This window comes from Neofelis nebulosa, chromosome 3 (assembly GCF_028018385.1).
Source record: "Neofelis nebulosa isolate mNeoNeb1 chromosome 3, mNeoNeb1.pri, whole genome shotgun sequence".
In the NCBI taxonomy this organism is placed as follows: domain Eukaryota; kingdom Metazoa; phylum Chordata; class Mammalia; order Carnivora; family Felidae; genus Neofelis; species Neofelis nebulosa.
The window spans coordinates 165,842,434-165,857,936 of record NC_080784.1 but is presented as its reverse complement, the minus strand read 5'-3'; the positions used below and the strand labels follow the sequence as shown (position 1 = coordinate 165,857,936).

The window sequence follows — 15,503 nt, the reverse complement described above, 5'->3', positions numbered from 1 at the left end:
CCATCCAGGCACCCCTTGTTTGTTTATTTTTAATCCTGACAATCTTTGTCTCTATTGTTGCTGTTGTTGTTAGTAGTAGTAGTAAGAGTATTAAGAACCAGAATTCTTTAGTTCATTCATCAAATTGAGGCATTTGGAACAGTTTATTTACAAAGTTATTTAGACAGTTTTGTGTAATTTTTAAAAGTGGACTTTATTTTTTAGAGCCATTTTTGGTTGGAGCAGAAAGTATAGAGGTTCCCCATATACCCTCTGGCCCCACATACACACAGCCTCCCCCACTACCAGTAACCACCAGAGTTTATTATTACATTTATCATAACAGAGGAATGTATACTGACATCACTGTCACCCAAAGTCTCTAGTTTACTTTAGGGCTCACTCTTGGTATTGTGTGTCCTGTGGGTTTTGATGAATGTATAATGAAATGTATTCACCATCATAGCATCGTACAGAGTAATTTACCGCCTTAAAATCCTGTGCTCTGCCTGTTCATCGTTCCCTGCCTCTATCAATGGCAACCACTATCTTTGTCTTTAAAAAAAAGAAAAGAATAGACTCTATTTTTTAGAACAGTTTTAGATTTACAGATATATTGGGCAGGAAGTATAGAGTTCCTTCTCATACACCCCCTCACACCCCCACCTCCACAGTTTCCACCATTATTAACATCTTGCATTAGTGTGGTGTATTTGTTACGACTGACGAGCCGATACTGAGTCCATAGTTTACATTAGAGTTCACTCTCTGTTGTATGTTCTGTGGGTTCTAACAAAGGTATAATGACATCTAGCCACCATCACAGTATCCTGCAGAATAGGTTCGCTTCCTTAAACCTCCCCTGTGCTGCACCTGTTTATCCTTCCCTCCTTGCTCCAAACCCTGGCAACTACCCATCTTTTTACAGCCTCCATTGTGCCTGTTCTAGACTGTCAGTCTCGTCTTGTAACTTGAAAATGTAGTTTATTTTTGTTGTGATTGCTCATGCATTATGATTTATTTCTGTCATCTTACTTTGCTTTTTCTACTTTAAGTAGATTTCCCCCTATTTTTCTTCTTGCTTTCTTTTGCATTGATTGGGTTTTCCTTTTCTCGTTTTCTTATCCTCCACCTTCCTACTCCTCTTTCTAGTTTGGAAATTATATCTTCACTTTCTGTTCTTTTAGTACTTGGTTGTTATTTTTTTCCTCTGCACATTAAAGATACTACTCTGTTATCTGGCTTTAGGTTTTGCTATTGGGAAGTCAGCTGTCGGTGTAATCTTTGCTCCTTTGGAAATAATCTGTCTTTTTTGCCTGGCAGCGCTTAACGATTCCTCTTTGTTTTGGTGTTCCAGAGTTTCCCTGTGATATGTTGGATGTGGATTCCTGCTTCTGCACTCCCCCTCCCCGTCTTCCCTCCACCTTGCTTGTTAGTGTTTGGGCTTTCTGAATCTGAAGAGTCATGTCTTATATCACCTGTGGAAAATTCTCAGTTTTATTTCTGCAAATATTGCTGTTTTTCCATTCTTTCTCTTTTTCCTTTTTGAATCCAGTTGGACTGTGTTGGATCTTCTTATTATCTCTCCATGTCCCTTAACCTCTTCCATATTATCTACCTTTGTTTTTAAGCCGTCCCTTGCACTCATTCTCTATTCAGCTTTGTCTGCTGCTACTTATCTTGTCCACTGAGTTTGTAGTTTTATTTCTAGAAGTCTATTTTATTTCTTCACACATGTTCCTGATCATCCTATTGAATAACCTCTTTTATTTTTCTAAACCTGCTAAGCATGCTTATTTTATATTCTGATTCTAGAAGTTTCAACATCTGAAGTATTCGTGGGTTTGATTCTACAGGATTATTTTTTTCCCTGCTGGTGTCTGCCCATGGAGACTTGTTTTCTTGTGTATTATTTCTTGTACATACTTATGATTTATTTTTACCTGAAGCTCATGGTCCTTGGAACATTTCAGGGAAGATTCCTTGAAGCCTGAGTTTCAAGTATGGGTTGTACATGCATGTTGCATATGAAAATTAACCCAGGAATTAGACATTTCTCCTTTGCACAAAATCCTTGCCTAATAGATTTAATAATTTCATAAAATTATTTTTTATTCAAGTATGATTAACGTACAGTGCTATATTAGTTCTAGGTGTACAATATAATGATTTAGCAATTCTTTATATTACACAGTGCTCATCACAAGAGTATGCTTAATCCCTTTCACCTATTTCATCCATCCCCCACCCACCTCTCCTCTGGTAACTATCAGTGTGTTCTCTAGAGTTGAGAGTCTGTTTTTTGGTTTGTCTCTTTTTTCTTGATTTGTTCTTGTTAAATTCCACATGTGAGTGAAATCATATGGTATTTGTCTTTTTCTGATTGACTCATTTCACTTAGCATCAAACCCTCTACATCCATCCATGTTATTGCAAATGGCAAGATTTCATTTTTTTTATGGCTGAGCAATATTCCATGGTGTATATATACCACATCTTCTTTATCCATTCATCTATGCAAGTTGGTACAGCTACTGTGGAAAATGGTATGGAGGTTCTTCAAAAAATTAAAAATAGAATGACCATATATATGATCCAGTAATTCCTTTTCTGGATATTTACCCAAATAGAATGAAAACATGAATTTGGAAAGATCTATGCACCCCTCTGTTTATTGCAGCATTATTTATTTATTTTTAAATTATTTTTTAAATGTTTATTTATTTTTGAGAGAGACAGAGTGTGAGCGGGGGAGGGGCAGAGAGAGAGGGAGACACAGAATCCGAAGCAGGCTCCAGGTTCCGAGCTGTCAGCACAGAGCCTGACACGGGGCTCGAACTCAAACCGTGAGATTGTGACCTGAGCGGAAGTCGGACGCTTAGCCGACTGAGCCACTCAGGCGCCCCTATTGCAGCATTATTTAAAAAATTGTTTATAAAAAGACAAACTTAGTTTCTTTTAAAAAGTATTTCTTCTTTTTGTTTAGTTTTGTGGCTGCTTGTTGGTGTGGGGTTACTGGGATTAGGACTACGGCATAAAACCTATGAGAGGAAATTGGGCAAAGGGGTAAGTAATGAAAAATTTGGATATAGAATGTTATGTGTTATGTACGTATATGCATACATTTGTACACTTTATCATTGTGTTTGAACTGTAGATCTGGATCTCATGACTTCAGGGCCCTGAACCCCATTTCTTTAACCCTTAGGTCATAGGCTAATAATATAATGGAATTATTTCATGAAGTTGGGTTCTTGGGACAGGATAGACCCATTTATTAAAGGCAAGCTGCTCAAAATTTTGTTGTATGACGTTATCTTTGCCATTCTATCATTTAATATATCCAAACTATGAAGTAAAGAACTACTTTATTATGGGCTTTTTTTTTTTTATGGGCAGATATTGCTGAAGGCAACAATATGAGAGCCTTTGATTTAAAAACAATCTTCTAGATAATTCTTGATCTTGAAGATTATGGGTAGTTTGTGTATTGATGAGTCATGGAAGTTTTCCTGTTCTTCCTTTCCCTGCTTGCGGTCGACAGGTTTAAATGTTTTATTGTCCCTTTCTCTTCTAGATAGGTGGGTAGAAGAAAAAGTAAGTTATTGCCGTGTTGTGCTTGCTTTCTGCGCTGATGAAGTGTGATGTGTTTCATAATGCACTTAGAATTACAGTTTTGGCTAAAACAGAATTTGAGGGTCAGCTCTGAATTTTAGTAATCTGCATCAACCAGGCAAATTTTTCATGAAAATAAAAAGCTATACTGAGTACGGAGAGCATGCTTCTCCTATTTACCTTTGCACGTCCAGCACCTGACAAAGTGCTTGCCACACACTCGGAACTCAGTAATGGTTTCTTAGTAAGTGAATAATTCATTACGTGGTCTCTTTCTTTTGTCCTTTGTTACTTGTTATCATTGCAGCATGTCGGTCAAATGAAGATACCTAATCTTCCTCTTTTCAAAAGGAGTCATTTCAGTTAGATTTAATACCTGTTCTTTTCCTTCCTTCCCTCCTTCCTTCCTTCCTTCCTTCCTTCCTTCCTTCCTTCCTTCCTTCCTTCCTTCATCTGATAAATGCATACTGAATGTCTCCTGTGTGCCTGGTTCCCGGGGTACAGACATAAACAATTTGGACAAGACCCCTGCCCTCATGGAGTTTACATTCTAGTAGGGAAGAAAGACGGTATTCAGAGGAGGAAATAGACTGTCACTTTAGATCAGGCTGCTTGGAAGCAAAGAGGATTAGGGAGTAGAGAGTAACGGGACCGGGTGGTTAGAGAAGGCTGCTCTGAGGAGGTGATATTTGAGTGGAGACTTGAAAGCTGAGATGAAGCCAGTTAATCACAGAGCTAGGGGTAAAGGATTCAGGCAGAAGGCACGTGTGTAAAGGGCTGAGGGGAAACAGGTGGGGCATGTTTGAGGCCACCAAGGTGGCTGGTGCAGCTGAAGCTTGGTGAGTAAGGGGAAGAGTCATAGAAGATGAGGATGGGGAGGCCGGGAAGGGTCACATCATACAGGGCCTTACAGAGCACAGTGAGGTGTCCTGATTTTAGTTTTCTTTTCTTTTTTTTAAATTTTTTTTTTTTTTTAAATTTTTTTTTTTTCAACATTTTTTATTTATTTTTGGGACAGAGAGAGACAGAGCATGAACGGGGGAGGGGCAGAGAGAGAGGGAGACACAGAATCAGAAACAGGCTCCAGGCTCCGAGCCATCAGCCCAGAGCCTGACGCGGGGCTCGAACTCACGGACCGCGAGATCGTGACCTGGCTGAAGTCGGACGCCTAACCGACTGCGCCACCCAGGCGTCCCTTTAATTTTTTTTTTAACGTTTTTATTTATTTTTGAGACAGAGAGAGACAGAGCATGAACGGGGGAGGGGCAGAGAGAGAGAGAGGGAGACACAGAATCGGAAGCAGGCTCCAGGCTCTGAGCCATCAGCCCAGAGCCTGACGCGGGGCTCGAACTCACGGACCGCGAGATCGTGACCTGAGCTGAAGTCGGCCGCTCAACCGACTGAGCCACCCAGGCGCCCCCTGATTTTAGTTTTCTTTCAGTGGAAGCCATAGGGTATTTCAAGCAGGAACATGAAGAAATGGGAGATCTATATCAGGTTGGCTGCTCTGTGAAGAATGGATTGTAGAGTAGAGACAGGGAGATAAGTGACAAGGCATTTTCAGTCATCCAAGAGAGAGACTATGGAGGTTTGGATGGGTGTGGTGGCAGTGCCATTGGAGACAACTGGGCAGACTTAGAGGATAGACTTGACCCTTGAACAGTGTGGATTTGAACTGCACTGATCCACTTACATGCAGATCTTTTTTCAATCAGTATACTGGAGGGGCGCCTGGGTGGCTTAGTCGGTTCAGTGTCCGACTTCGGCTCAGGCCATGATCTCATGGCTCGTGGGTTTGAGCCCTGCAGCGGGTTCTGTGCTGACAGCTCGGAGCCTGGAGCCTGCTTTGGGTTCTGTGTCTCCCTCTCTCTCTGCCCCTCCCCCACTCACATTCTGTCTCTGTCTCTCTCAAAAACAAATAAACATAAAAAAAAAAAAAAAAGAAAGTATACTGGAGGTTTGTGACAGTTTGCAAATACTTGCAGGCCACCCACACAATATAGAAATAGTGAAAAAATTAAGAAAAAGGTGTGTTGTGAATGCGGAATATATATGTAGAGACTAGTCTGTTTTGTCATTTACTACCAGAAAGTGTCAGTAGGTTTATTATCAGAAGTTACAATGTACCAAAACTTACACACACACACACACACACACACACACACACACACAGACTGTACCTGGCTCATTTGCAGTGGAGAGAAATGTAAACATAAAGATGCAATATTAAATCATAACTGCATCAAATTACCCGTAGTCCATACTGTACTACCTCACCTCCTGCAGCTATCGTGGTGAGCTCAAGCATCGTATCAGTTTAAAACTCGGTGTGATGCTGATCTCCAGGTGAGCAGTTTGTCCCTAGTGAATTTCATATTACAGTAAAAAGTGATCTCTCGTGGTTCCCAGGTGGTTTTGATTGTAAACAATACTGTAGACCTTGAACATCAACATGGGACTCATATGAAGTGCCTCGAGTGATGCCTGAAGTGCTCCCAAGAAGCAGAGAAAAGTCATGACCAGAAAGCGTTGAATTGCTTGATATCCTGTAGATTGGGGTCTGCAGCTACATTCACCAGCTGTCTTGACATAAAAGATCCAGTGTAAAAAGAAAAAGGAAAAAAGAAAAGGAGATTCATGAAGCTGTCGCTGCGGCCACACCAGCAGGCATGAAAACCTCACACTTTTTTTTGCGAAATACCTTTCTATGTCATACTGAAAATGCAGCTTTTAGGTAGGTGTGGGATTGCTGTAAGAGAGGCATGCCTATAGACTCCATTATGACTTGAGAAAAAGCGAGATCATTATGGAACAACTTAGCGTGAAAGGCAGGGGAAGGATCTAAAGCTGGGGAATTTAACTTTAGAAAGGTTTTGGCTTAAAAACTGTCAAGATAACAGGAGAAGCAGCTTCCGCCCACCAAGGGGCAGCAGAGAGTTCCCAGACCCCATTAAGGAAATCATTGAGGAGAAAGGATACTAGCCTGAACAGGTTTTTCTTGCAGAGGAAAGGGCCCTATTGTGGAAAAAAAATGCCACAAAAGACACCTGTTTGTATGGAAAAGAAGCGAGCACTAGGATCTAAGGTAGAAGGGATGTGCTAACTCCACTGTTCTGTGCAAATGCAGTGGATTTATTATCAGGGCTGTCTTTATCTATAAAGCTGCTAACCCTGAGCCTTGAAGGGAAAAGATAAACACCAGCTACCAGTCTTTTGATTGTATAACATGGAGGCCTGGACAATGAGAACCCTTTTTCTGGATTAGTTCCATTAATGCTTTGTCCCTGAAGTCAGGAAGTACCTTGCCAGCAAGGACTGCCTTTTGTAGTTCTTTTGATATGAGACAATGCCCCTGACCACCCAGGATCCCATGAGTTCAACACCAAAGGCATCAAAGTACTCTGCTTGCCCTCAGGCACAACTTTGCTGATTCCGCCTCTAGATCAGGGAGTTCTATGGCCCTTTAAGGCTCATTACACACAATATTCTATGAAAGAATTGTCAGTGCTGTGGAGGAGAGCCCTGACACATACAACATCATGAAAGTCTGGAAGAATTACATCACTGAAGATGCTGTTGTTTAGAAGAAGTCATGAAAGCCATCAAGCTCGAGACAATAAATCCCTGCTGGAGAAATCCGTGCCCAGATGTTGTGCCTGACTTCACAGGATTTATGACAGAGCCAATCAAGGGAATCACGAAAGGGACTGTAGATAATGGCAAAAAAAAGTGGAGGCTGAAGCGTTTCAAGATAGGGATCTTAGAGAACTTCAAGAGGTAACAGACACCACACCAGAGGAACGAACAGATGACCCACTGGAGATGAGTGCTTCCAAACCAGAGCCAGATGATGAGGAAGATGTAGAGGACGCAGTGCCAGAAGACAAACTGACATTAGACAGTCTAGCAGAAGGGGTCCAGTGATTCAAGACTGCTTTTGACTCCTTTTACGACACGGACCCTTCTACGATAAGGGCACCGAACCTAAAGCAAATGGTGGAAGAAGGACTGGTACCATGTAGAAACATTTTTGGAGAAATGAAAACGCGAAAGAAGTCAGACAGAAATTACAGTGCATTTCCAGAAAGGTATACCAAGTGTGCCTGCTCCTCCTGCCTCCCCTTCCTCTTCTTCCACCTCTTCTCCTCTGGCACCCCTGAGACAACAAGACCACCCGCCCGCCCCTTCCTCTTCCTCCTCAGTCTACTCAACGTGAACACAATGAGGATGAAGACCTTGATGATGATCCACTTACACTTTATGAATTGTAAGTAATCATCACGCTGTACACCTAATAAATCTGTCTGTTGTGTGTGTGTCTTTGTGAAAATCTACTACCTGTACAGCAAGAACTGTTTAGACATTTGGTGTCCCTGTCATCAAAGTATTCACCATGCAGAACACTCTGTGCAAGACTCCTATGGAGGTGGACAGCCTATCCTTACGTAGGCATAAGGTGAGTGTATGTAATGCAAAATTAATCACGTCTTAGTTTTCCCACTGTTTTATAACTCTGCTTTCAAAGAATTATATTAGCATACAGCATGCCTCTCTCTTATCATTGGAGAAATTGTGTATCAGCCTATCATTACAAGACAAGTGGTTAAAAAAAATGGAAAAGTGTTTCCAAAATTGCATTATAACGATGACTATAATACTGTATGCCATAAAAATTTTATAATGATTCATTCATTAATTGTATAGGCTAGGCTAGCATGAAGCTGTCATATCGATTATACTAGGTTACCATAAAGCAAACATATTGCTGCTTCTTCATTATCAATGCATGAATTGTTATAGCTGGAAGTAAATATGAATTTCTTTTTCACATCATCTTTTTTTTTTGTTTAAAAATTTTTTTTTAATGTTTATGTCTGAGATAGAGAGAGAGCATGAATGGGGAGGGACAGAGAGAGAGGGAGACCCAGAATCGGAAGCAGGCTCCAGGCTCTGAGCTGTCAGCACAGAGCCTGACGCGGGGCTCGAACTCACAGACTGTGAGATCGTGACCTGAGCCAAAGTCGGTTGCTCAACCAACTGAGCCACCCAGGCGCCCCTCACCTCATCTTTTCATTTTTGACGTCTGCTGTTAGTAATATGTATAATACCTATAGTGTTTTGTATCATATAAGACCATGTTGATTTAGACACTGACACAAGATTCATCTTGTAAACAGATGATACAAACTTACAGTATCGATAACTATGGTACACTACTGTAAATATGTCTTGTCTTCCCTATGATTTTCTAAATAACATTTTCTTTTCTGTAGGTTATATTTATTATAAGAATACATTACATAATACATGTATATAATGTATAAAATGTGTGTCAGTCGACTGTTATGTTATTGGTAAGGCTTCCAGTCAGCCGTAGGCTATTAGTAGTTAAGGTTTTGGGGAGTCAAAAGTTATACATGGATTTTCAATTGTGCAGGGAGACAGAGCCCCTAACTCTCGTGTTGTTCCAGAGTCAAAGGTATTCTGAAAGAGTTGACAGGATTTACTGATGGATTAGATGTTGCTCGATAAAGAGAAGGAAGAAATCAAGAATGACTTTGATGTCTTTGGCGTGAGCAACTGGATGGAGGGTGTTGGCGTTTACTGACAGGGGAAGAATGAGAGAACAATAGGTTTTGGAGTGGTGAAATCCAGAGTTAATTATAGTTACATAGTTACATGAAAAGGGATAGTTTAATGAATATAATCATGCCTCTTGAAATCCCTGATGATGGCTCCTTTCTCTTTATATGACATTCACTAAACTGAATAATTTTCCTTGTATGAAGATGAAAAGCCCAGCTTACTGCTGGTAGCATACCGAGTCACCAGTGTTTACATGGTGGTATTCCGTTGCAAGAGGTTGCTACTTAAATCATCCTCCCAACTTCAACCTGTATGGTTCACTCGAAGTTGCTTTTCCAGTTGCGGTGATAGATTTGTTCTAATGCAGCCATACTATTTCTCAGGATCCCTGTTATAGATCAGTGAGGTATTTGCTTAAGATGGATGGTGAGGGTTGGGCAGTGATTCTCTGACTGAGCCCATGAGCCCAAAGGATGAACTCTCAAAGGCGGCTGTGCTCCTGAATATTGGCTTTGTCAGTGCCGTAGAGGAGTAACAATATGTATAACTCAGAATCGGCAGGCTGCTTTACAAATACGTGGAAGGACTCTGTATATCCCTCTGTGATCTCATTCTTCTCCTGTGCAAGGGTTACCTCTGTCTGGAATATGGTGTTTATCATTTTTCATACATTTCTTTATATTGTGCTTACCTATGAGATAACCCCAGGCAGTATCGTTTGTTCCGTGTTTTCAACTTCACCTCTATGACATTTGACATATACATTCTGCAACTTATTACTTAAAATCACTTTTATGAGATTCATCCCTGACTCATTTATTAGGGCTGGGTAGTATTCCATTGTAGGTCTGTGACACCATTTATTTATCCATTTTCCTATTTTTCCTATTGAAACAACAGCCAGGTTGCTTCTAATTTTTTGCTGTTATAAATGATGCTTATTATAAATGCTCACTTTCCAAATATTCCTCCTCACTTCCAAGCTTAAGCTGGAAGCTCATAGAAGATTTATTATTAGAATATCACCTAGCAAATAGCTCCCTGTTTTAAGAATTAAATGTGGGAAAATTCACCAAGAAAATTCCTTTGCTGAAATACGAATTTTGGTAGAGAGAGGTGGAGAAAGCTGGGTGATTGGAACCGCCATTGTTCCTAGTCATTGTAAATTACCATTAAAATTACTCCTCAGGGACCAGCCACAGAGGTGTCTGCTGCCATCTGGCCTTTTCGGTTTGGCTATGACAATGAAGGATGGTCCAATCTAGAAGGATCGGCTCAGCTGCTCAGTCAAACAGGTAAGCCTTTTACCGGAATTAGTTCCAGGTTTTGAGAAACCACTGCTGTTATTTTTATTTTGAACGAGATCATAAGGAACAGGAGGAGGCTTTGCTGGATCATAAACTAATCTCATAAAAAGGCTTCATTTTGGTAGGCAGCTGCAGAAGGATTAAGCTACCATAGCCACATCTGTCTTTGAGAGCAGTCAATTCAGTTGATCCTGAACAAAGCCTCACACTGAGTATCTGCAGGGAATTCTTGGCAGGCCCCTGCTCCAAGAGATACTCTTCCTGGTGCTTTCTGTTGCTTGGGGACCCACTGTGGGGACCCGAAAGCAGTCGGATCAAAAGGCAGAATGGGTCAGAGTGAGGGCTCATTTGGGAAGCACATTGCTTTCAAGAGCCTAAGGGCCAGTTTTTAAGTTTCTGTGCCCTGGGGTGCGCCTCTTTGTATGAAGAATCCTTTAAAAGGTGCAGGTATTTAGTTCTTAGATCAACTTTGTGGAACGTGGAGCAAGGTTCGTGAAGGTCTAAACTGTTCTGGTTGCTCCTAATGATAAGTATGTCCCCTGAGACATACTTATGCTGAGAGTCTATATGATTCTACTGCCAGTAAGGAATTTCCGTGGCCTTTCTTCTTGACTATAGGCCCTGGGGGCAGCTGGTCCGAGTCAGAGAAAGCCAGTAAACTTACTTCTGTGCCAATACCATGGAAGTGTTTTCCCAGGAATAAAATGCCGTTACATACCACTTTGTATTTCTGAACATAAGTTGCGTATTTGAAACAAACATTATGCTTATTTGAAATCTTGGGAAATCTTGGGAAAGATGTTAAAAATATTTGAAAATGTAAAAGATACATTTTCATCCTTTTCTGTGTTTTCTCCAGGTGTCCCATGTTTTAATTACATTCTAAACATGGGAAAACTCCTCTTATGGCTCAGGTCTGACCCATTTCACTTTAGTGACTCATTAGAAACTACTTTGTTTTTTGATTTATGAGGAAAGGCAAAGGGTTGAAGAAGAAAGTTTTACTAACTGTTTTTGCACAGCTGTGGTTAATCACTACATACTTTTTTTTTTTTTCTGAATAGGTGCAGATTTCATAACAATTTTGGAGAGTGATGCTTCTAAGCCCTATATTGGGAACAATGACTTAACCATGTGGCTAGGGGAGAAGTTGGGTTTCTATACCGACTTTGGCCCAAGCACAAGGGATCACACGTGGGGGTGAGTGTACTTTGGGAACACAGCCCTGAAGACCAGGAAGCTTGGGCTTAGAGCGGAAGGTTGATGTTCTCATTCCTTTGTCCTATGAATATGCCTTAGGGGTGCTTCCTGGGAGGGTCATTCCTTTGTCCTATGAATATGCCTTAGGGGTGCTTCCTGGGAGGGATGAGAAGGTGCCGAAGATAGCGTATTCTGTGATCGTTTTTCATGGTGGCCCGGCTGCTGGATATTTTCAGTTCTTCAGCATTATAAACCATTCGGTGTAGGAGCTAAGGTTTACAGCGCTAAGCGTGTCTGACCTGGATGCTGTCCTCACAGGGCTTACATTCTGGTGTGAAGAAACAGAAAATCAATATGTACACATGGAAATAAATAGGAATTTGAAATCGTGATAAGTGCTATGTAGAAAAGGAACATGACTGGGTAGGAGGGGCAGGGGATGCTGAGGGATGGTCAGGAAGGTCTCTCTGCAGACTCACCATGAGGAGGACCCAGGACCTAGCCGTGGGCAGTGCTGAGGGAACTGCCAGTGCAAAGACTTGAGGCAGGGTTAGGCTTGATGGGCCTGAATGTGGGGACTGAGGGGGAACCAGTAAGAGATGAGGTCAAGGGCAGGCCCCTGATCTTAGAAAGTCACATAATCCCTGCTGGGGACTGAGGAATTCAATTTTGACGGGAAGCCATTGGCTGCGTTTTAAATGGGAGCCATCTGATCTGATTTACATTTCAAAAAGATCCTTCTGGCTGTTCCTAGAACAGCTTGTTGGGGGCAAGGATGGGAGCGAGCAGGGAGACAGGTGATGAGGTAGGTGCACTAGCACAGGTGAGAGATGGCAGTAGGAGCCGTGGTCATGGGGAGGAGGGGGGTGGGCAAATTTAAGACCTACTTTGGAACAGAGCTGACAGGACTTACTGATGGTTTAGATGTCAGGGGCCAGGAAGTGATAAAAGACAGCATCTATGTTTGTTACCCAAATACCTGATAGGACATATTGTTGTTTAATGGGACGGGGACAACTAGGCAGAGCAGACAGATTGTGCTAAATTTGAGATGCCTCTGGACAGTCAAGTGACATCTAGTAGGATGTTCTGTGCAGCGTGGAGGGCCAAGTGGGACAGGATAAGCTGGACATGTGCACAGATTCAGGTGACATCACTGTAGAGGTCATCCTGTTGGAGGGGCTCCATGAGGGGCCAGAGAGAGTGCATGCAGCCAGGGACCAGGGAAGAGACCTGGCTGAGGTCTGAGCTCTGCTCATCCTTTTTATATATAGTTCTTTGACGTAGAGTGAGGTAGAACATGTTTTCATATCTTTTTTCGACAGTTTATAATTCCTAATTTTGTAAATTGTTACTTTGTGTCCTTGCTGGCAAGATTGTACATTCCCAAATGTGTTGATTAATATTAGAACTATTTATGCAAATATGTTGCCAGAGTATCAATTTAAGGAAAACAGATTTTGTGTATTGCTAATTCAGCCCTTTTTGTGTCTCCATAGTATTTAATAAAACAGAGTTGATGGCATTGTGCTTAGCGACATGAAGAGACATGCTAAATAGCAGAGACGCAATGTATTGTCTCAGACAGCCATATTAGTGCTTTGAGCACATCCCTTTTTAACACATGTGCTTAGTCCTGTCTCCATGATATGGTGGGACCAATAATGATGCACATGTTTCTTTTCATTCCAATGCAGGATTATGGTTTTGTCCCGATACCCAATTGTGAAGTCAGAGCATCACCTTCTTCCATCACCAGAGGGCGAGATCGCACCAGCTATAACAATGACTGTCAACATCTCGGACAAACTGGTGGATTTTGTCGTGACACACTTTGGGAATCATGAGTGGGTTTCTTTGGTCTTTCTAATAGTACACAAATGCCAAGAAATATTATTAGTACATTACTTTGATTTCAAAGCAGTGACTTTTCTTTTTTTTTTTTTTCCTCCCAAAGTATTTTTCCTTATGTAGCTGGTTTTAAAAAATGAAGCATAAAACATTTGTGGGTGGTCCTTAGAGATGGTACGGGGCAGCAATGATGGCTGTGTTAGCCAGCAATGGCCGAGCAGGTGCTGTGCTAAGTACATTATTGCATTTAGTCTTTACTCTGTATAATGTTAGTACCATTATAGCCCCATTTTACAGATAAAGACTGTGGACTGAGAGAGGTTAGATGACTAGTCTGAGAGTGTCACCCAATGAGGCGTTAGGTAGACCTAACTCAGAGCCTGCATGTACTTGGGACCATGTGGTAAACCGGACTACAGAAAAATGAAATATTCTTTTCCTACAGGATTATTACAGTTGGAAGTACTGTTAGGATTTGAGGGTACTAAATGATACTCCGTTTTCCTCATGTTTTCAGAGTCCACTGATGGGTAGGTAGAGGAATTTGGCAGGGACATCAAAGTATCTCTTAATTCTGATAAATTTATGTGGATGGCATGGCTTAGTTGTGTCTATGTGCACCTGATAATTCATCCGCCAACAATACATGAAACTGCCCCAAAGCAGCCGACCCACCAGCAGGTGCAATGTCTGCCTTGTCAAACTCTCCCCTTGGTAGAGAGAATATCCCAGAAATACCCTGTCTGCAAACTGGCAGGCCCCAAGGAGAAGAGAGAGGAAGGACTTGAGACAAGCATGCCCAGTTAATTCTGCCAAACTCAACTAGTTAGGAAAGTTTTCCCCAAGTGTAAAAGGTGGGAGATAGAGGCCAGACATGGTTTTCTAAGCAAGTCCTTCTATAAGGAGACATGAGGAATGGGGAATGAATTTTATCCCCAAAAGATAACATTTACAACCAGTGACTTAGTACTGAATAAATCATGAATGATGCTAACAATGTAATATAAAAGCAAAGATAAAAGTATATAATTCGTACTCTGCCATACTAAACATTCTGTAATAATAATTGAAAACGGTAACATAAAGTGCTATAATACAGGGCATATAGGTCCTATCCACGTTCATGACAAGAGGCCACAGAGCTTTGAAGTGACATACAGTACATTAGAACAACATGGTTGTACTATAAGTTTCACCTAAACAAAACTAATGTGTCTGCTACCTTTATTTTCCTGTTACCTCGCTTTTTTCTCACAGCATCATGTGGCTCTGTGAAGGTATACTTGAATATTTTCTGAACGAAATCAGACTTAGCAATATAAACAAACCATCCAAATGTAATTATGTGAACCATTCACTCACCAGACTCTTGCTTGTCTTAGAAATAAAAAAGGTGTTCAGAGGACAGATGATATAGATGATGGTCCATGTCTCTTTAGAAAGCTATTTGAAGAAATGCCTCTGTTTCTCTCAATAATTTTCATGTAGCAAGCACAGGCATTCCAAAGTCATTCCACTGACCTTAAATTGCCCTGGGTTTAGCTTTTAAAAAATAGCACTTTTATGATTAAAGTTGCAAGGTCTTAACCTGAGAAACAGTTGAATAAAGTCCTTCCCATTTTTCCTTTGCTTTTCCCCCTTGCCCTCTTCAACCCCCTCCAACCTCCAACATGTAAAGAATAGACTTGAAAGAGAAGACTAAAGATAGCCCTCAGAATGTGTTTGGAAAAGAGGAGGAAAGGATTACCTTTTCTAACTTTCTATTAACTACATATTTTTAAAAAAATTTTTTAAACTTCGAGAGCAAGCACTAGCAGGGGAGAGGGGCAGAGAGAGAGAGAGAGAGAGAGAGAGAGAGAGAGAAAATCCCATGCAGGTTCTGCACTGTCAGCACAGAGCCAAACTTGGGGTTTGAACCCACGAACTGTGAGATCATGACCTGAGCCAAAACCAAGAGTTAGATGT

The 15,503-nt window shown here is 41.3% G+C and overlaps 1 protein-coding gene across 2 annotated transcripts in view; it reads left to right on the top strand.

Moving 5' to 3' along the window:
• CWH43 (cell wall biogenesis 43 C-terminal homolog) overlaps positions 1-15,503 on the top strand; it is a 57,463-nt gene that overhangs the window by 23,575 nt on the left and 18,385 nt on the right. For both annotated transcript variants that reach the window (XM_058722628.1, XM_058722629.1), the window contains exons 9-12: positions 2,966-3,045; positions 10,370-10,475; positions 11,552-11,687; positions 13,385-13,534. In XM_058722628.1, the coding sequence (XP_058578611.1) occupies positions 2,966-3,045; positions 10,370-10,475; positions 11,552-11,687; positions 13,385-13,534 (472 nt within the window). The remainder of the gene's footprint in view (positions 1-2,965; positions 3,046-10,369; positions 10,476-11,551; positions 11,688-13,384; positions 13,535-15,503) is intronic.